General features: G+C 43.5%; 1 protein-coding gene across 1 annotated transcript in view; it reads right to left on the bottom strand.

The window, feature by feature from the left end:
• The window catches only part of LOC124049121 (beta-adrenergic receptor kinase 2-like), an 87,296-nt gene extending 67,857 nt beyond the window's left edge, over window positions 1-19,439 (bottom strand). Inside the window, exons 1-2 of the mRNA XM_046370477.1 lie at window positions 17,523-19,439; window positions 4,292-4,368 (exon numbers count right to left, since the gene is read on the bottom strand). Of these exons, the coding sequence (XP_046226433.1) occupies window positions 4,292-4,368; window positions 17,523-17,635 (190 nt within the window). The 5' untranslated portion in view covers window positions 17,636-19,439. The remainder of the gene's footprint in view (window positions 1-4,291; window positions 4,369-17,522) is intronic.
• Window positions 19,440-23,328: the final 3,889 nt, after the last annotated feature.

The raw sequence follows: 23,328 nt of genomic DNA, 5'->3' as shown, positions 1-23,328 counted from the left end.
TCTAGACGATTTTGTGCTGGCCCGACTTCACTAAATGCTTGTGGCTGAATGGAAGGAAGTCTCCGCAGCAACGTTCCAACATCTAGTGGAAAGCCTATCCAGGAGAGTGGAGGCTGTTATACTGTAGCAGCAAAGGGGGGGACCAACTCCATATTAATACCCATGATTTTGGAATGAGCCGGTCGACGAGCAGGTGTCCACATACATCCTCACACTACATGACCAAAAGTATCTTCAGCCCATTCACAGCTAAAGAGGATATGAGGTGAGAGAGAAGGACGAGAGTGAGAAAGAGAAAGTGAGCAAGAGAGACCACAAAGAGACCCCGCCATTATGCAATACTACCCCCCCCCCACCACCAACTCCTATTCTCAGTGTTAGCCAATACGATGACAGAGCACCTTGTTCACCATGACTAGAGCATGCATACACACGGATGACACATATGGCAGAATCTAGGTAGAATCTATATCAGTTAGCAGAGGCCTGTCATCATGGCTGGGTACAAGCTACACTTATCAGTTGTTAACCACAGCCCAACATCAGCAAACTGACAGAACACTCCAAAATCACCATAAACAAGCAGCAATGGCAGCAATCCAGTGTCAATGCTGTGGTTAGGTAGGTTGGTGACGTGTGTGTTTTAGTGATGGGGAAAAATACTAATTTATACAGTTACATATCGGGATATTATATTTGACAATATAACCTAGTTTGCCGTTTTCATAAGCGATCAATAAAACATGTCTCTCCCGCAGACGCATGGTGAGCAATGTTTGGAACATCCAATCTCAATACGTCTAGAATCATGAGAATCTCAATACGTCTAGAATCATGAGAATCTCAATACGTCTAGAATCATGAGAATCTCAATACGTCTAGAATCATGAGAATCTCAATACGTCTGGAATCATGAGAATCTCAATACGTCTGGAATCATGAGAATCTCAATACGTCTGGAATCATGAGAATCTCAATACGTCTAGAATCATGAGAATCTCAATACGTCTAGAATCATGAGAATCTCAATACGTCTGGAATCATGAGAATCTCAATACGTCTGGAATCATGAGAATCTCAATACGTCTAGAATCATGAGAATCTCAATACGTCTAGAATCTCAATACGTCTAGAATCTCAATACGTCTAGAATCATGAGAATCTCAATACGTCTAGAATCTCAATACGTCTAGAATCATGAGAATCTCAATACGTCTAGAATCATGAGAATCTCAATACGTCTGGAATCTCAATACGTCTAGAATCATGAGAATCTCAATACGTCTAGAATCATGAGAATCTCAATACGTCTAGAGTCATGAGAATCTCAATACGTCTAGAGTCATGAGAATCTCAATACGTCTAGAATCATGAGAATCTCAATACGTCTAGAATCATGAGAATCTCAATACGTCTAGAATCATGAGAATCTCAATACGTCTAGAATCATGAGAATCTCAATACGTCTAGAATCATGAGAATCTCAATACGTCTAGAATCATGGAATCTCAATACGTCTAGAATCATGAGAATCTCAATACGTCTAGAATCATGAGAATCTCAATACGTCTAGAATCATGAGAATCTCAATACGTCTAGAGTCATGAGAATCTCAATACGTCTAGAATCTCAATACGTCTAGAATCATGAGAATCTCAATACGTCTAGAATCATGAGAATCTCAATACGTCTAGAGTCATGAGAATCTCAATACATATCATATTGCCACCTAAATATCGGGATAATATCGTATCGTAATAATATCGTATCGTCATAATATCGTATCGTGATAATATCGGATCGTAATAATATTGTGATAATATCACACCGTCAAGTCCCTGGCAATTCCCAGCCCATGACCGTACTACCACACCGAGAGAGAGCGAGAAATAAAGAGAGGAGAAGGTAGCGAGTGAGTGACAGGTAGAGAGAGAAAGAATTAGCGCTGCAGTCTCTGAGGGGAGGTGAGAGAGAGCAGAGCAGCAGTAAGTAAAGCTAGTGAGCTGCAGGGCTCTGGTCCCCTGGTACAGACCGCTGCTACTGTCTGTGATACTACTGGAAACCAGGCGACAGAGCACACTATTGTGACAGGTGACTGAGACATAATCTTGGATACAAACACAGGTTCAGTTAACAAAATGGGTTTTGGGTCACAGGAACGTTCCAAAAGCTTTACATGCGTCAGAGTGCTTTAGGTCAGCCACAGTGGATAACCCTTTAGTTACCACTGATCTCCACTTTCTGTTAGCATGTGAAGAGCTGGAACAGGGTTAACCAATAATCAGCAGCCTCATACAGATGGAATCTCGGAAAAGGAAGTAGAGTGTTGTCAGGCAAGACAGGACACACACCAACTCAATCACCAACTTATCCCATGACAACGGCTTAGGGCTGGCCAATATTTGATGAGTTCAAATGTATGTTTCTGCAGGATATTCCAAATGCCTTGAGCTTATTTTGGACAGATTTAGGCAAGAGTGAAACCTCTCGCTTTCGCTTCATCCTCTCTGTTACAGCAAGCCCCTCCCTCTGCCACTCACACAACCAAGATGATCACTTCTTCCTCTCTGTTACACACATACAGCAAGCCCCTCCCTCTGCCACTCACACAACCAAGATGATCACTTCTTCCTCTCTGTTACACACATACAGCAAGCCCCTCCCTCTGCCACTCACACAACCAAGATGATCACTTCTTCCTCTCTGTTACACACATACAGCAAGCCCCTCCCTCTGCCACTCACACAACCAAGATGATCACTTCTTCCTCTCTGTTACACACATACAGCAAGCCCCTCCCTCTGCCACTCACACAACCAAGATGATCACTTCTTCCTCTCTGACAAGCGGTTTCAAATCGTTATTTGAATTTGAAGTCAACAGAATCAGTCATATGGACACAAACACATTGAGACATTATTTAACTGTAATAAAGGACAAGTTAACCTTTCTGACGATACCCTTTTTATGTCTCAACTCCTCACATTGCGTACAGAACAGACGTTACTAAAACAGGAGTATCAATAAACATTGATTCTGGAAAAAGAAGGCTAAGTTTGTCGTGTCACATACCACCACATACCACATACCACCACATACCGCCACACCACATACCACATACCACCACATACCACATACCACATACCGCCACATACCACATACCACAACATACCGCCACATACCACATACCGCCACATACCACATAACCACCACATACCACATACCACCACATACCACATACCACATACCACCACATACCACATACCACCACCACATACCACATACCACCACATACCACATACCACCACATACCACATACCACCACATACCACATACCGCCACATACCACATACCACAACATACCGCCACATACCACATACCGCCACATACCACATAACCACCACATACCACATACCACATACCACCACATACCACCACATACCACATACCACCACATACCACCACATACCACCACATACCACCACATACCACCACATACCACCACATACCACATACCACATACCACTCGCAGCATTTTAGCCAACGACTTATATGGTCTAGTCTGTGTTTTATAAATGTGCAATAAGAATTAAACACAATTATATAAGGAATTGTCAACTCGTTGTCATTCTGAGAAATAAGGTAGACCACTTGATTTCAACATGTGAATAAAGTGGACAGACTAGCATGCTGTTCAAAGTGTTGGAGACGGACAGCAGGGTGTGTTTATAACTATTCAACTGTTTTGCCTTGTTAGCTAGCAGATACATCCAAGTTGGCTAAACTTGAAACAAAGATTTCTATAAAGGCTAGCTGGTGATTCACTAGCACTTGTGAGATTGATATGAGACCGGTGACAATTTTCTAGAAAACCTGCTACAAGAAGTAAATGCATTGTGCATGGTTCTGGTTACATTAGTAACCTGAAGGGCATTGTCATAGACTAACTTGAAAGCTGGATCAGTGATTGAAAAAAAGCAGATTAAACTAGTTGAATAAAATAATGTTTGTGGAAGGGTTATATTTATCCTAGGTATAACTTCACAAGCCCTGAATTCATTAGATTATTGCTGACTGTTTGAAATGAAGTGTATTTTAACTTTAAATTGTACAACAAAAAGCTTATTCAGAGAAATCATTTAGGCCATATTGCCCTTCCTACCACAGCTCCCCTCCCAGAACACATTCTTGCGTGTGTGTGTGTAATTCTATTGTGTCTGACGTGGTGCTATAGTTCTCATGGTTGTTTGGTTATTGAAATGACAACAGTACTCTATCACAGACTACTCACCGATCTTTTGGTTGAATATTTTGTCGAAGGTCAGCTCATCTCTTTCCTCCAGGTACTTCTGCATCACACTGCGAATACTGCTCAAAAGAGAGAGGGGCGAGAAAGGGGAACACAACGTTAGGAACGTACTTATCATCCTCTATAGGACATAAGGTTACAATGAGCTCTACATTGTTAGAAAACTGGAGCATATTTGAAAGGACACACACAGAAAGGGCAAAGGTGAAATCAGAGTATGGACTCTAAAATCCCCACTACAAAACATATTTATATTCCTTCCTGCCCAGGCTCTACTCTCCTAATTTCACCAGCTTCATCTCTCCTGGCCTGTCATCCTTTCAGCTCTCCTCCACCTCCATTCCTGATCCCTGCCCTGGTTTGGGCCTCTCCCTTCCTGCCACCTGTCCCCTGACAGAGGGGAGGCCCGGGGGAGAGCAGGAGGGTGAGGAGCAGGGGAACGGTGGGGGTAGGGGGGACAGAACAGCAGCTTGCCCTGGGAGAAGGTGTTAATGAGAGGAGGACTGGGGAGAATGAATCAATTAGCACCCCCTCCACGGGCCCATTAACACACACACACACACACACACACACACACACACACACACACACACACACACACACACACACACACACACACACACACGAGAAGGGATGGGAACGTTACCACACACATGGCAGAAGGAGGGTAGCACTTTCCACATGACAGCACATTGGCCAGACAGACACCTGGCCCAAGACGGATTGGTTTAAACAAGAGAGGAGAGAGGTTAAGGAGAGAATGAGAGAGATGGAAGGAGGCGGGACAGGTGAGAGATGAGAGCGAGCGAGATCTTGGATGTGTCTATTACTGCCAGTGAGCCAGTGGCAACGAGTGTGTGCTGATGTGATCCAGAACCACAACAAATCTTTTTGTTTTTTCATCTCGTTTAACTTGTCTTTTGACAAAACGTTCAGTGATTACCAGCGTCGATTGTTCATTGTATTGATGATTAATGCAATGGTGTTTATTCTGTGATTCCCCGTAGATCGATGTTCCCCTGATATCAGTAGTGTTGTGTGAATGGTTTTTCCACAGTAACGGAATGATGGTTTGTTAAACTTTGAAATCAATGGTTTGTGTTTGGCATACAGTTTAAAGTGAAAAATCTGAGTCTCAACGTAATTCCGTTACCGTGGAATCGCCCTTCTACTGTATTGGGGTGGCTGGCCCAGAACAGGCTGGTTCAGATAGGACTGAATAAAAGGATCATACTAGAAGATGCTAGGCTTGGGCGGTATCCAGATTGTCAGACCTTCATACAGGATATTCAGTAATATCGGCACTGAACACAAGGTGCGCTATTTTCAAACCCCACTGAGCATTTGTAAGCAAAAGGGTTAGCAATGCTAACAAGTACATGTAAAATCCCATTGAGAACGCTAACTAAATGCTAACGAGCACATTGTGAAAATGTTATACGGTCTCTGACCAAAACTATTTTCAGGACAGACATCCCAGCTCATGAATTTATACAAATCACAAAAACATGCTACTCACAGTTTGCTGCACACACAAACCAAATATTACACAGCAAGGCTCTTGATCCAGGAGGAGATTCTCTGCTGTTACCAGCAAGCAAAGCTTCATTTTTGAAGAAGCTAATCACTTAGCTAGATGACTAACTACTGTAGTAACTGAATTAACAAACCAAATGCACAACTGCAGAGCATGTAGCACATTTTAGACAGTTAAAATAATGAACCTAATAGTTAAGATGTCTAGCTGGCAAACATTTAGTTGTGAATACCATACCGTAACTCAAATTGTATTGGTCACATGTAGCAGATGTTAATGCAAGTGTAGCGAAATGCTTGTACTTCTAGTTCTGACAGTGCAGCAATATCTAACCATTTCCAAACAAGTACCTAATACACACAAATCTAAAGAGGTGAATGAGAATATGTAAGTATATGGATGAGCGATGGCCGAGCGGCATAGGCAAGGTGCAATAGGTGGTATAAAATACAGTATATACATGTGATATGAGTAATGTAGGATATGTAAACATCATTAAAGTGGCATTGTTTCAAGTGACTAGTAATCCATTTATTAAAGTGGTCAGTGATTGGGTCTCAATGTAGCCAGCAGCCTCTCAGAGTTAGTGATTGCTGATTGAATATGTCCATAAACACTCCAGCCAGCTGGTCTGTGCATGCTCTGATGACACGGCTAGGGATGCCATCTGGGCCAGCAGCCTTGCGAGGGTTAACACGCTTAAATGTTTAACTCACGTCAGCCACAGAGAAGGAGAGGGGTGCAGTCCTTGTTAGCGGGCCGCGACGGTGGCACTGAAGGGGTTTAGTTTGTCTGGACGTCGGTGTCCGTGACTAGATCACCTGGTGTTTGATGCACAGTCAGTGACTCAAGGCTCCAGTCTCATCGTTGTGGGCTTGTAAACAAACACCACATGACAGGGTACTACCAGTAGGCAACATAATGAAACATTTAAATGAAGAATGCGGTCTTCTTTATCTCCTAACATATTGCACAAGTTGATTGCAGGTATTTACTTAAAAAGTAGCTACAAATATTCAAATGTATAATAAAAATACTCCGGCATACACAGTATACCGCCCAAGCCTAGATGCTAGCACCAAGTATAACAGTGGTTGATAGAGGAGACACTAAATACTAGCTAGTTTATAACACGCAACAAATTGAAGACTGAACACACACACACGCATCATTAGCGAAGAGAAAGAGCAGGCGAGCCAAAGCAGGCGAGCCAGGGCGAGGGAGAGAGAGGAGGGTGCAGGCAGAAATAACCTTGCAAACCGTGCGCATAAGTCTTGGTAATCTGTATCTCGCAATGTCTGGTCTTGCAGGCCTCGCAAATTCACCGAAGTAGCCTAAAGTTTGCCTCTTCATCTCTGGTTTTATTTAAATGACAACTTTCCCCAGACCTTTAGAGCTGGTAGTCCCAATACCCAGAAATAAGTTAACTCTGATTTGTTCAGACATCCCTATGGGAAAAACAGATGGGGAAAGAAGGTTTGGGAATAAATGCTGAAAATAAGGTCAGAGGTTAAAAAAGGCTTAGATGTTATATATTTTGTTCTATGAGATAGCAGTCTAAACATGACCTTTATGAATTGTGAAGCCTTTGTGATTTTTATTACATTCATTCTTAAAAATTCACAAAAGGTGACGTTAGCTGATGAAGATTATCTCAGAACCGAATGTATATGATCCCCTAAACCGGTGTCTACCACAGACCTTATTTTCAGCATTTTTCCAAAAACACCATTCATTTTCCCCATAGGCTTTGTCCAACAAACCATGACAGAGTTATTGCCGACAAAAAGATGCCATTACTACTTGTCTATAGTTTATAGTCTAGTTGGACTATAACAAAGAAAACAATGTTTTGTGATAACTGCACTCTGATTAAAATGTTGTGGAAAAAAACATTTTTTTTAGTTAGGTTTCTTTCTTAATGTTAAGGATCCCAATGTCATTACACACTCCTACTAGTTTATAACACAGTGGCTAATGCTAGCCTAGCAGCAAAGCTAAAACCAGGGTAAGAAATTAACCAATAGTACTAGTAGTAACATAGCTGGGCCTGGATCTGTGCCTACAGGTCAACTTGTACGCAGTCCAGTAATAGCTCTCTGTCTAACTGAGCCACAAGAACCAGGATACAGGAAGTTGACTCTTCCTCATTCACTGGAGGCCAGGGGTGAGTCATAGGCATGTCTGCCTGCTTCAGAAACAACTAGCCTGGCTAACCCCTAGTCCCTGGTGAACACTTGTGGAGAGCTGATCTAAATAAGCAATTTGGTGCAAATTCCTCTGGGTAGCCAATCAGGGGATAAGGTGGAGCTACTACAATAATGTAACAATCCAATTATTTCAGATGCATGAAGTGCCTTTGCCCCAATGAGTAGGGGGCTACGGGGTGTTTCTGGAAAGGGCCATAAAGCAGACAGCAGACTGTCCTGTCAGAATCTACTCTCTGCTACACTGGCCAATCAGAATCCTCTGCTACACTGGCCAATAACATTCCACTGACTCTCTTCTAGACTGGTGCACACTTACAAATTTTGAACTTCCCTTTAAAAAAGGATAGGACTTGTATACTGTAGACCAGGGGTGTCAAACCCATTTTGCCCCGGGGCCGCATTCATTCTTCAACGAGGTCCAGAAGGCAGGACTCACAATTGGTTATATTTCCAAAGAACGTTATATTTGCAAAGATATTGTCATCTATCCATTATTATTGAAATGTGACGCTCCCTGACATCCCCTCCAGTCCTCCCTGACTGTCCTCCCCCTCTGGATCTGAACCTGCCTCCTGTAAGGACTGTCCTCCCCCTCTGGATCTGAACCTGCCTCCTGTAAGGACTGTCCTCCCCCTCTGGATCTGAACCTGCCTCCTGTAAGGACTGTCCTCCCCCTCTGGATCTGAACCTGCCTCCTGTAAGGACTGTCCTCCCCCTCTGGATCTGAACCTGCCTCCTGTAAGGACTGTCCTCCCCCTCTGGATCTGAACCTGCCTCCTGTAAAGACTGTCCTCCCCCTCTGGATCTGAACCTGCCTCCTGTAAGGACTGTCCTCCCCCTCTGGATCTGAACCTGCCTCCTGTAAAGACTGTCCTCCCCCTCTGGATCTGAACCTGCCTCCTGTAAGGACTATCCTCCCCCTCTGGATCTGAACCTGCCTCCTGTAAGGACTGTCCTCCCCCTCTGGATCTGAACCTGCCTCCTGTAAGGACTGTACTCCCCCTCTGGATCTGAACCTGCCTCCTGTAAGGACTATCCTCCCCCTCTGGATCTGAACCTGCCTCCTGTAAGGACTATCCTCCCCCTCTGGATCTGAACCTGCCTCCTGTAAGGACTGTCCTCCCCCTCTGGATCTGAACCTGCCTCCTGTAAGGACTATCCTCCCCCTCTGGATCTGAACCTGCCTCCTGTAAGGACTGTCCTCCCCCTCTGGATCTGAACCTGCCTCCTGTAAGGACTATCCTCCCCCTCTGGATCTGAACCTGCCTCCTGTAAGGACTATCCTCCCCCTCTGGATCTGAACCTGCCTCCTGTAAGGACTATCCTCCCCCTCTGGATCTGAACCTGCCTCCTGTAAGGACTATCCTCCCCCTCTGGATCTGAACCTGCCTCCTGTAAGGACTATCCTCCCCCTCTGGATCTGAACCTGCCTCCTGTAAGGACTATCCTCCCCCTCTGGATCTGAACCTGCCTCCTGTAAGGACTGTCCTCCCCCTCTGGATCTGAACCTGCCTCCTGTAAGGACTGTACTCCCCCTCTGGATCTGAACCTGCCTCCTGTAAGGACTATCCTCCCCCTCTGGATCTGAACCTGCCTCCTGTAAGGACTATCCTCCCCCTCTGGATCTGAACCTGCCTCCTGTAAGGACTGTCCTCCCCTCTGGATCTGAACCTGCCTCCTGTAAGGACTATCCTCCCCCTCTGGATCTGAACCTGCCTCCTGTAAGGACTGTACTCCCCCTCTGGATCTGAACCTGCCTCCTGTAAGGACTATCCTCCCCCTCTGGATCTGAACCTGCCTCCTGTAAGGACTATCCTCCCCCTCTGGATCTGAACCTGCCTCCTGTAAGGACTGTACTCCAACAACCCTTCCCGCTCATCCCTCTTTAGCCTTCTAGTTTATTCCCTCTTCCCCCACCTCCTACCACACAACACACATAACCTCTCGCCTCTACTGCTGAGCTCTCGTTCAAACAGTACCAGCACCCGATCCTCTCCCCTCCCCCCCTCTATCGCTTCCAGTGCTGCTGTCAAAATCTCACCTCTCTGCCAGCAGGCAAAGCCTAGGCACAAAGAGAATGTAGCAGCGATGCGCGATCCACAAAGTCACAAACAGGCAGCCTAATTCAGATCGTTTTTTTTCACTCGTTGGTCTTTTGACCAATCAGATCAGCCCTGAAAAATAGCTGATGTGAAAATATCTGATGTGATTGGTCAAAAAAACAATTAGTGGAAAAAAGATCAGAATTGGGCTGCCTGTGTAAATGCCAACATATCTCCAAACACCCACTCCAAACATACACACAGCTCTAAACACAAAACACACTACTCCAAATGCCACACAAACAACTCCAAAGACCACATACACACAGCCCCAAGTACACAAACATACAGAGCTGAAACACACATACACATCCCACATACACAAAGCTCCAAATCACTCACACACACCAATGCTGGTTTTCAGCACTCCGCTTTCCCTCTCTAGCCTAGATCCTCCCCTCCCAGTCTCTCCCTCTCTAGGCTATACACCCCCCCCCAGTCTCTCCCTCTCTAGCCTAGATCCCACCCCTCTCCAGCCTATATCCCCCTCAGTTTCTCCATCCCCCCCACTCCCTCCTCCTCTAGCCTAGATCCACCCCTCTGTTTCTCCCTCTCAAGCCTATACCACCCCTCTCTAGCCTAGATCCCCCCTCCCAGTCTCTCCCTCTCTAGTCGGATTATTATCATAGCCAATTTCAGGAGATAACACATGCTTTCCATCAATAATCTTTTAAATCCTTATCAAATTAAAACAAATCATTTCCATAAAGCCATCTGAACCCAAGCAGGGGTCAGACAATTCAGATCTAATAATTGTTTCTGGGAGGGTGAGGTTGCAGAGTAGGCTAACAGCCAGTCACTATGTCCACTTTAGACAGTTAGGTTTGGAAGGACTAGCCTATGCAACACAGCCACTACAGTAGTAATGTTGCTTACCCTCCTAACCCTGGCCTGATGGTATTAATGCTCTCTCAATCTGCTGTGGTATTACCCACTGTGCTGTATTGGTAATCCTGGCTTCAGCACACACACACACACAAAACACACACACACACACACACACACACACACACACACACACACACACACACACACACACACGCCTAAACCAACATATTCAGAAAGAGCAGGCCATGTATACCATACTACTTCAGTCATTGTTAAAGCAAACCCCACTATCACCCCTATGACACACTCTTATCACAGAAGAATAGTGTCTTATCTCCTCAGCCCTGTAAACAATACCTAATGGACGATTAGCAATCAAATTCTACAAGCTCAATACACACACGCACACACACCAAAAGTAGAAGAAGTCGTAGACAGTACAGAGATTGACCTGAGGAGAAACCTCTTCCAAATCAGATTTGAAGAGGCAATCTTTTCCATTTGAGATTGAGGCCTGCCTGCACAATTCAAATGTGTGTAGTGAGATCTACACCAAATGAGGAATCAACCCAACTGAGGATTAACTAGGATTTCTGAGTAAATGGTATTGACATTAAGGTCTGAAAGGCATTCGCACATTGGGAAAGTCGGGAGTCAGATAAATGTTAAGTAGCAATTTTCAACACACAGGGGAGGAACCACAAAGAATGGAATTCTTTGCATTTTGGTTGTTGAAAGTTTAAAAAAAATATATAAAAAAATGTTTTAAACCTGCCCAATGGGGCCAGCCTCAGAGCAGGCTCAACTTGCAGGACGGATCAGGACACTTGCCCCAGGCAATAGGGCAACCCTTAATGTCAATCCCTGCTTTAATATTGGGGCTGTGAACTTGCTCTGCACATGGGAAAACCAACTGAAGGCCTACTCAGTTTAACAACACATCTAGTTCACTAGGTCAGGGTCTGATAGAGCTGAGACAGAGGATGAGGAAGTCACAGAAGCCTGGCTGACTGGATAGAACACATTTTGACACTTTCACAGAACTCACTTAATTGTAATACAAACAATAACAGAAGTAGCTAAATAATTGTTTCTCAGTACCAGAACATCTTCCTCCGAACAGCTTAGGTTCCTGCCAAGCAGTTACACACCTGATTCTACCAATCAAAGCCTTGGCTGAAGACTATGATGATTAGTTCAAAAGATTAATCAAGTGCGTTAATGCTCTGCTGGAGCAAAAGTTCACACCATCTACATCAGCCATTGTGGAAAAGACCCTGGCTGTAATAAGAGATCAATGTAGAAAAACTAAAAGAACAACATTAGTCTAAGTGGGTTCAAGGCTGCAGTTTGGACCTGTTCATTGACAGCATCTAAAGCAAACAAATCAACCAGTGGCTTTACCAAATGGCCATGGTACGATTCAGCCTTGACTGAACACACACAGCGGGGTCTGTAAACACAGTCATCCCTTAGTAGGCTAACTTTGGCCCAGTACGTGATTGGTTTTCATCAATAGATGTGACTAAACATATTGAATTTCACTAAAAAGGGAGGTGATGTTTAGGGCCAGTTTCCTGAAACCAGATTAAGCCTACTCGTGGACTTAAAAGCGTGATCGATGGAGAATCTCTGTCAGCGGTGCTAAAGCCAAGACTAGGTATACTCTGGGTCTGGGAAACTGGTCCCTGTGTGTTGCTGATCTGATTTCTCGAGGTGGTCATTCAGGGGTGAGGATGTCTGTCTGTACTACAACTCCCATTAGGCAGTACGGTGCTGCTGCAAACACCAGGCTGGCAAAAAGTTAACTTCTTATGTCTGGGGGCAGTATTGAGTAGCTTGGATGAATAAGGTGCCCAGAGGTGCTCAGCGTAAACTACTTGCTACTCAGTCCCAGTTGCAAATATATGCATATTATTAGTATATTTGGATAGAAATCACTGAAGATTCTGAGGTTGGTCGTTTTTCAACTCATTCCCTATTGAAGATACAGTGGGATATTGGTCATGTTGCACTTCCTAAGGCTTCCACTAGATGTCAACAGTCTTTAGACCTCCCCGGTGGCGCAGTGGTTAAGGGCACTGTACTGCAGCGCCAGCTGTGCCACCAGAGGGGTTCGCACCCAGGCTCTGTCGTAACCGGCCGCAACCGGGAGGTACGTGGGGCGACGCACAATTGGCCTAGCGTCGTCCGGGTTAGGGAGGGCTTGGCCGGTAGGGATATCCTTGTCTCATCGCGCACCAGCGACTCCTGTGGCGGGCCGGGCGCAGTGCACGCTAACCAAGGTTGCCAGGTGTACTGTTTCCTCCGACACATTGGTGCGGCTGGCTTCCGGGTTTGATGTGCGCTGTGTTAAGAAGCAGTGCGGCTTGGTTGGGTTGTGTATCGGAGGACGCGTAACCTTCAACATTCGTCTCTCCCGAGCGCGTACGGGAGTTGTAGCGATGAGACAAGATGGTAGCTACTAAACAATTGGATACCCGAAATTGGGGAGAAAAAGTGGTAAAAATAAATAAAATAAAAACAGTCTTTAGAACCTTGTTTGATGCTTCTACTGTGAAGTGGGGGCGAATGAGAGGGGAATGAGTCCGAGGTCTGCCAGAATGCCTTGAGCTCGTGATGCTCATTCACGTGAGAGTTAGCTTGAGTTCCATTGCATTTCTACAGACAAAGCAATTCTCCAGTTGGAACATTATTGACGATTTATGTTAAAAACATCCTAAAGATTGATTCTATACACCATTTGGCATGTTTCTACGGACTGGAACGGAACTTTGACTTTTCGTCTGCTCCTAGTGCTTTGTGAGTTTGGATTTACCCAACGCGCTAACAAAAGGAGCTATTTAGACATAAATGGACATTATCAAACAAAACAAACATTTATTGTGGAACTGGGATTCCTGGGAGTGCATTCTGATGAAGATCATCAAAGGTAAGTGAATATTTATAATGTTATTTTTGACTTCTGTTGACTGCACAATATGGCGGATATCTTTTTGGCTTGTTTGAGCTCTGAGCGCCGTACTCAGAATATTGCATGGTTTGCTTTTTCCGTAAAGCTTTTTTGAAATCTGACACAGCGGGTGCATTCAGGAGAAGTGTATCTAAAGTTCCATGTATAACGCTCGTATTTTCATCAACATTTATGATGAATATTTCTGTAAATTGATGTGGCTCTTTGCAAAATCACAAGATGTTTTTGGACCTACTGAACATAACATGCCAATGTGTACTGAGATTTTTTGATAGAAATATGAACTTTATCAAACAAAACATACATGCATTGTGTAACATGAAGTCCTATGAGTGTCATCTGATGAAGATCATCAAAGGTTAGTGATTCATTCTCTCTCTATTTGTGATTTTTGTGACACCTCTCTTTGGCTGGAAAAATGGCTGTGTTTTTCTGTGACTTGGCTCTGACCTAACAATCGTTTGTGGTGCTTTTGAAATCGGACACAAGAAGTGCATTTTACAATGGTGTGAAATACTAGTATGTTTGAGGTATTTTAATTATGGCATTTCTGTTTTGAATTTGGCGCCCTGCACTTTCACTGGCTGTTGTCATATCGATCCCGTTAACGGAATTGCAGCCCTAAGAAGTTGTTTAAGACAGAAATATATAGACAGGTCTAGAATAAGGAATATGCCTAAAGCTCTTTTCATTACAGTTAACTTCAAGTGCAATGTTACAAAAAGTTCTGAGAGACTGTATTTTGTAGAATATAAATGATTCCGTCAGGTAGAATAGTGAATCGTGTCCGGTCTACACTTTACATGTCTAGGCTATATGATGAACAAATGATAAACCTAATTTAGGATTGCTCGGATTAGAGCCAATTCATAACATTATCAGGAAGAACTTTGACGAAGTGATTGTATCTATGATCATTGCACAGCATGACACTGAATATTATGACTGAGAAAAGTCCATAAAGCAACCAATGGATGGAAGAGATGGCATAACGTGCTGTGCTTCTGAAGCTTGGTGAGGACTAGAGCTAAGCTTGGTGAAGACTAGGACTAAGCTTGGTGAAGATTAGGACTGAGCTTGGTGAAGATTAGGACTGAGCTTGGTGAAGATTAGGACTGAGCTTGGTGAAGATTAGGACTGAGCTTGGTGAGAAACTTAGGCTTAGACGTTATGCAGCCTGAGCCTAAACTACAAGTCAGAGACTTGTTAGCATTATCATACGTTCATTATGTCGATCTCCTTTGAGCTGTACGTTTCACATTTACACAAAACACTGAGAAATCTATGGTGAGAATGCCATCGGTGTCAACTCTACTCTGACAAAACACTTCACCACATCCTCTTTCCCTCAGTCTGACTAACAGCTCACTAGACAGCCAAACCCTGACCTTAAATAAAAATGTACAGCTATACGCTCAACTGATGCATGCAGGTTTTTCAGAGGAGGGATAAAGGTCAAATTGTTTTAGTTATAGTAAGGTATTTTATTTGTAAAGTAGGTATTCCCACATATCCAAAATGCGTATAGAAAACAGTTTAGCATGAATCTTCTCTGAAGGACAACAGGGCCTCTCCACACTACCAACTACACCTAAGCGGGGGATACCATCTTTGTATGGGCAGCTACAGAGACATACAGTATATATACTGTAAGTAAGAATTTGTTCTTAACTAATTAATAGCCTAGTTATTACCAAAAAATATGTGGACACCTTCAAATGAGTAGATTCAGCTATTTCAGCCACACTGAACGGTGTATAAAAATCGAGCACACACATGCAATCTCCATAGACAAACATTTGCAGTAGAACGACCTTACTGAAGAGCTCAGTGACTTTCAATGTGGCAGTCATAGGATGCCACCTTTTCAACAAGTCAGTTCGTCAAATTTCTGCCCTGCTAGCCCTGGTCAACTGTAACTGCTGTTATTGTGATGTGGAAACGTCTAGGAGCAACAACGGCTCAGCCATGAAGTGGTAGGCCAAACAAGCTTGAAAGAACATGACCGCCAAATGCTGAAGCGCATATAAATCATCTGTCCACGGTTACAACACTCACTACCGACTTCCAAGCTGCCTCTGGAAGCAACATCAGCACAAAAACTGTTCATCGGAAGCTTCATGAAATAAGTTTCCATGGCCAAGCAGCCGCACACAAGATTACCATGCACAATGCCAAGCGCCAGCTGGAGTGCTGGAGCAGTGGAAACGCATTCTCTGGAGTGATGAATCACACTTCACCATCTGGCTGTCCGACGGACAAATCTGCTAAGTTAAGTCTATACAGAAATGGTTAGTCGAGATCGGTGTGGAAGAACTTGACTGGCCTGCACAGAGCCCTGACCTCAAACCCATCGAAAACCATTGGGAACGTCGACTGCGAGCCAGGCCTAATCACCCAACATCAGTGTCCGACCTCACTAATGCTTGTGGCTGAATGGAAGCAAGTCCCCGCAGCAATGTTCCAACATCTAATGGAATGCCTTCCCAGAAGAGTGGAGGCTGTTATAGCAGAAGAGAGGTGGGACGAACTCCATATCAATGCCCATGATTTTGGAATTAGATGTTTGATGAGCAAGTGTCCACATACTTTTAGTCATGCAGTGTAGCAGTTGGCTCCAACAATACTACCTAACTGGCTTCATACTGACAGAAGGTGTTGCTATGGTGGCATCAAAGGCCATGCACACATCACACTCTCCAAACGCTCAATTACCATCACCTCACATTTACCTTCAACGTCCCAATAGTAGCTGCCTGCGGGCCTGTATGTTATAAAAAATAATTCAAAAACTGTGCATTTATAAATAGCTGACAAAAACACCAGTGATTGCCGTAGGTCCCGTTTGGCACAGTTGGTAGAGCATGGTGATTGCAATGCCAGGGTTGAGGGTTTGATTCCCAAGGGGGACCCGTACGAAAATGAATGCACTCACTACTGTAAGTCGTTCTGGATAAGACTATCTGCTAAATGTCAAAAATGTAAATGGGGAAATTCAGGCAGTTGAAGGGGAGAGATATGCAGATGTGAATGGATGGATACAGAAGACTCCTCCCACCATCTCTTATCTATCATTCCATCAAAAACAGATACTGGAAGTACTAACATATTACTGAATCAGATGAAAATAACAGCATATTATTTACACTCTTAAGCCACCAGTAAAAAATAAATAAACAGAAGCTACCACCGATGGAGGAGGTGGTAATGGATGGGTGGTTTTGGTGCTAGCTGGAATTATTCTTGGTCTGGTCGTCAGAACACATTGTTAATGAGCTTCATTAAAATTATATAATTCTCGATGGCATTACGTCAGATGCAAATTGGCCTAATGTGGATTTGAAGGCTAGGGCCTTGAATGGTAGGGACCCTGGAGTCGCCTAACGGAGACAGTTGACAAACAGTTTCCCATTAGTGAGTTACTGTAACTGACCGAGAGGTTTCAATGAGATAGGGCTTCCATTTCCCTATATGGCCATACACACATACATCAATTTGACAGGTAGACAAACATTGACTGACCGAAGCAGAACCTACAAGGCGGGTGAGCAGTTACATGTACCTGGATTCAGGCAGTATGATTTTCTTGCTCGCTCGGGCCGCTGGAGTAGATTTGCTCTTCTCCATCGCCATCAAATAGCTGACATCGGCGAGAACTGCTTCGAGGTCCGCCATCTTCAACCCTGGTTCGACCGAGTCGATACAACACCAGCCGTGGGAAGGATTTTTTTTTGAAAGATAAAGCAAATGTCCACTGAAAATCTTTAAAATCTAGTTCCAACCTGGGCGACCGAGGCAGCTATGCGGATGACAGGGGTGACCATCGAATGAAGCGTGTCGTTTTCTTCCTCTAGGTTCGGCACACACGGTCGCTCAAAACACAACCATTGTTACACAAAAAAAAATAGTATTTATCATCTGGGTATTTTTTGGTGTACCAAAAAATGGTAGTGGTTTCAATGGCCAGACAAGATTGATGAGAGATTTCAGAGAGCTTCACTTATTTTAGATGGCCCACCTGCTAGATGTGGCGAACTAGCAAGGCAGCGAGCTAATAACTGTGAATTCCCACTGATCCTAGCCACATCGTTTGTTGTATCTTCTTGAAAAGCTAAAATTGTAATATTGCGGTACGTGGTACTCCAGCAAGACGTATGCTTCAAGCTTCCTAATTGTGTCTCGTCGCATCTGCTTCGAAATAAAACATGACTTTATGCGTCGACAAAGATGGGTTGTATCACTTCTATCGAATTGGTATTCGATAAAGACATCCTCGTGAAATAACGATGACAGGGGTAGAAAGCTGAAATTAACAAGAGCAAGCCAGCTCGCCTGACGAATGAATGGTCCAGATACTAGCGAATACAGTAGTGAGGTTCAGGTTCAAACATATTCACCAACATGAAAAACCTAAACAATTCGTAATGGCATAGGATCCTACACAGCGATATCAGAAAGAGGATGTCAATCAAACCACACAGATGTAGGTCGCCAGCTGAATATCCAGCACGCAAAAACAATACCCGACTAAAATCTACTTTAGCTAACTAACGTTGGCGACAACTATCGAACTTAGATAACAAGCATTCAGTTGTTGGCACTAACTTTACGTTAGATGCCACATTTAAACTGTAAATTCAGCCACGAAATCAGCCAGCTAGATTCTCAATGTACGTGGTCGACAAGGGAGAAGTGTTATTACTAGCTGCTGTGGAAACCGGTGCTACTTGGTAGCGAGTTAGCCAGTAACGTTAGATGAATTTGAGCTAGTTAATTTACGAAGCATAGGTAACAAACTAGCGCTAGCTAACACAACCGCTTTATCGCAACGACACAAAACCCACTCATCCAGTTCGCTAGCTCGCCATCTCAGTTAGGTAACGAATCCTGATCTTCAGCCAAATCCATGTTATTTCACAAGAGACCAACGAAACCGCACAAAATTAGCCATAGTCATTTATTTCACCCCAGTGTGTGGGCTCTGATATGGAGACAGTGGCTTGCTAGCTAGCTATCATGGGGGAGGGGGTGTTGGAGGAAATGGGCTAGTTAAGATAATCTTAGCTTGGTAACCGTCCACGGTCTCTCGCGACCGAGTCTTCAACTATAAGTTGATTTTTTTTTGCGATCAACAGCTTGCCAACTAGCTGACGAACAGGCAATGAAATATAAACGAAGAACCTAAGTACATATAACTTGGTAATATTTGCTGCCCGTCAGTGACTTCCTCCGTAAAGTTGTAACCATCAAACGTTTCTGCTCCTCAATCAGCACAAGCCGCAGCTGAGATCTGTGCATTCGACAGACTGACGACGCGGGAGAACGTTTGATATCCTGTTTGTTTACGGTCCTCCAAGAGGCACCGATTTCCTCTTGTTATCCCTTTTGAGTCCGAATAAGAACAGTTGACTTTACTCCATTTCGCTGGCTGTGTTGTGTATTCTCAGAAACAAGCCCTACCTAATTGTAAAAGCCCCACTTCCTCCAACTGCGACTAAGCATCCTGGAAAACATGTAATGGAGCAGGATCACTCATGGACGCGGACCTAGATGATTATAAATGCCCTATTACGATTTGAATCGAATTAAAACCATTATATAAAATGAGCAATATTTTGTTTAGCTTTAGCTGGTGTTCAACCTTCCCAAGTTCTCTCACGTCACCCCTCTCCTCCGTTCTCTCCACTGGCTTCCAGTTGAAGCTCGCATCCGCTACAAGACCATGGTGCTTGCCTACGGAGCTGTGAGGGGAACGGCACCTCAGTACCTCCAGGCTCTGATCAGGCCCTACACCCAAACAAGGGCACTGCGTTCATCCACCTCTGGCCTGCTCGCCTCCCTACCACTGAGGAAGTACAGCTCCCAAAACTGTTCGCTGCTCTGGCCCCCCAATGGTGGAACAAACTCCCTCACGACGCCAGGACAGCGGAGTCAATCACCACCTTCCGGAGACACCTGAAACCCCACCTCTTTAAGGAATACCTAGGATAGGATAAGTATCCCCCCCCTTTAAGATTTAGATGCACTATTGTAAAGTGACTGTTCCACTGGATGTCATAAGGTGAATGCACCAATTTGTAAGTCGCTCTGGATAAGAGCGTCTGCTAAATGACTTAAATGTAATGTAATGTAATGTGTTAACTGCAAATGAAGATTACATAATAGGCTCAAAGAGGAGGTCGGTAGGCTGCCATTATGGGCATCTTTTTTTATATTACATGAATAATATATAACAGACACTTCTGGGTGATAACTTGCTGGATCAATTCAATGGACCAATCCCTGAATCAACAGACAATGAACTCATCTGTGGACCTTGAAACCATGTTGTTGTAAGTCTACGTTGGAGACCCATTCCTTTGCTAATTTGTTCTAAATTAAGGCTATCAATTACTCAGATTTTGTAGCATAGGACGCTATATAGACCTACACATATTTAATTTTTTTCTGGTACCCAGTACAGACCGGGGTTCAGATACATGTGTATTTGAGAATCAGTATTTGTAATAGATTTCTATGTATTAGAGTATTTTCAAATACACAGCCAAGTTTGAGTATTTTATTATTTGAATGGCTATTTGTAAATATATATATAAATTCATCAAAAAAAGAAACGTCCTCTCACTGTCAACTGCGTTTATTTTCAGCAAACTTAACATGTGTAAATACTTTTATGAACATGACAAAATTCAACAACTGAGACATAAACTAAACAAGTTTCACAGACATGTAACTAACAGAAATGGAATAATGTGTCCCTGAACAAAGGGGGGGTCAAAATCAAAAGTAACAGGCAGTATCTGGTGTGGCCACCAGCTGCATTAAGTACAGCAGTGCATCTCCTCATGGAATGCACCATATTTGCCAGTTCTTGCTGTGAGATGTTACCCCACTCTTCCACCAAGGCACCTGCAAGTTCACAGACATTTCTGGGGGGAATGGCCTTAGCCCTCACCCTAAGATCCAACAGGTCCCATACGTGCTCAATGGGACTGAGATCCGGACTCTTCGCTGCTCATGGCAGAACACTGACATTCCTGTCTTGCAGGAAATCATGCACAGAACGAGCAGTATGGCTGGTGGCATTGTCATGCTGGAGGGTCATGTCAGGATGAGCCTGCATGAAGGGTACCACATGAGGGAGGAGGATGCCTGTCCGATGATGCTGTGACACACCGCCCCAGACCATGACGGACCCTCCACCTCCAAATCGATCCCGCTCCAGTGTACAGGCCTCGGTGTAACGCTCATTCCTTCGACGATAAACGCAAATCAGACAATCACCCCTGGTGAGACAAAACCTCGACGCATCAGTGAGAGCACTTTTTGCCTTTCCTGTCTGGTCCAGCGACGGTGGGTTTGTGCCCATAAGCGACGTTGTTGCCGGTGATGTCTGGTGAGGACTTGCCTTTACAACAGGTCTACAAGCCCTCAGTCCAGCCTCTCTCAGCCTATCGTGGACAGTCTGAGCACTGATGGAGAGATTGTGCGTTCCTGGTGTAACTCGGGCATTTGTTGTTGCCATCCTGTACCTGTCCCGCAGGTGTGATGTTCAGACGAACCGATCCTGTGCAGGTGTTGTTACACGTGGTCTGCCAATGCGAGGACGATCAGCTGTCCGTCCTGTCTCCCTATAGCACTGTCTTAGGCGTCTCACAGTATGGACATTGCAATGTATTGCCCTGGCCACATCTGCAGTCCTCATGCCTCCTTGCAGCATGCTTACGGCATGTTCACGCAGATGAGCAGGGACCCTGGACATCTTTATTTTGGTGTTTCTCAGAGTCAGTAGAAAGGCCTCTTTAGTGTCCTATGTTTTCATAATTGTGACCTTAATTGCCTACCATTTGTAAGTTGTTAGTCTCTTAACGACCATTCCACAGGTGCATGTTCATTAATTGTTTATGGTTCATTGAACAAGCATGGGAAACCGTGTTTAAACCCTTTACAATGAAGATCTGTGAAGTTATTTGGATTTATACTAATTATCTTTGAAAGACAGGGTCTATAACAATACTCACCAATTTATATTTGACAGTATTTTCAAATACTTACTGTATTTTAAATGCTATTTTCAAAAACCCGGGTTAAATACTTTCCAAGTGTATTTCCAAATAGGCCTACATTAAAATATTTAACTTCTTGTTTTTTTCAAATAAAATGTATCTGAATACTTACTTCAAATGTATGTGAAAGTAATTCAGATTTTTTAAATAGTATTTATATAGCTATAATATACTAATTACTTACAAATGTTGTAGTGCTTTAGAGTATAATACAGTGATTCCTTGTGGACAGCATTTAAAAATGGAAAGCAAATTCTGTTGAAAGCATGGCAAAATTGGGCTTCCACTGTCCACCTGACTCTTCTCATAACAGGCCTGTCACGGAACGACGGTTTGTGTTATGTCGTCAGTATGATGTATGATTAATATTATATATTTGTTCATAATACAATATCAACAACTTACATTGCTACATCAAACATGTCTAACAAAACAAAACACAGGTATTAACAAGAAAGTGCTAAAACATACAAAAATATCTATAAAATAATTTTTTTAAATGAACAATTATTGTGCAATTGTATTCACATAATGATTCAGGAAGATGTTATTCTTGTTGTTATTCACTAGAGATAATATCTTAACAAGATAATTACATTCAATCAAAAATATGTGTAATTTTGGTATAGAATTCTGGAATTTATGTTTGTGTATAAAGTATTTGTGTCACGCCCTGACCTTAGTTATCTTTGTTTTCTTTATTATTTTGGTAAGGTCAGGGTGTGACAAGGGTGGTGTGTTTGTTTTTTTGGATTGAATAGGGGGTTTTGTATGTCAAGGGTACCTAGTCTAGAGGTTTATATGTCTATGGTTGCCTAGAATGGCTCTGAATCAGAGGCAGCTGTTTATCGTTGTCTCTGATTGGGAACCATATTTAGGTAGCCATATTCCTAGGTTTATCTGTGGGTTAGTGTCTATGTATAGTTGCCTGTTTCAGCACTCGTGTGATATAGCAGCACTTTTGTTTAGTTTGTTTAAGTGTTCTTCGTGTTCTTCCTTTAATAAAGAGGAATTTATTATCATCACGCTGCGCCTTGGTCTCCTTGTTACAACGAACGTGACAATTTAACAACAATAATTTTTTTAAATTACGAAAATTTCAATGGTCTTGTTATCATTGCAATAGTAACATATTATATCCTTCATGTCAAAAACATGGGTAGTGTTCTTAATGGCAAATAAGTATTCTGCAAGGTTTTCCCCAAATTCTGACACAAATTTACATTCATAGGGGTGGAGGAGCGCGTTCGGGAGCACACGGCGATGCTTCACCATCTCGGCGCCGCCATGGACCGCGTTATC

The sequence above is a fragment of the Oncorhynchus gorbuscha genome, linkage group LG11, assembly GCF_021184085.1.
Source record: "Oncorhynchus gorbuscha isolate QuinsamMale2020 ecotype Even-year linkage group LG11, OgorEven_v1.0, whole genome shotgun sequence".
Classification (NCBI taxonomy): domain Eukaryota; kingdom Metazoa; phylum Chordata; class Actinopteri; order Salmoniformes; family Salmonidae; genus Oncorhynchus; species Oncorhynchus gorbuscha.
The sequence above is the reverse complement of the archived record's forward strand: the minus strand, read 5'-3'. Positions and strand labels throughout refer to the sequence as shown.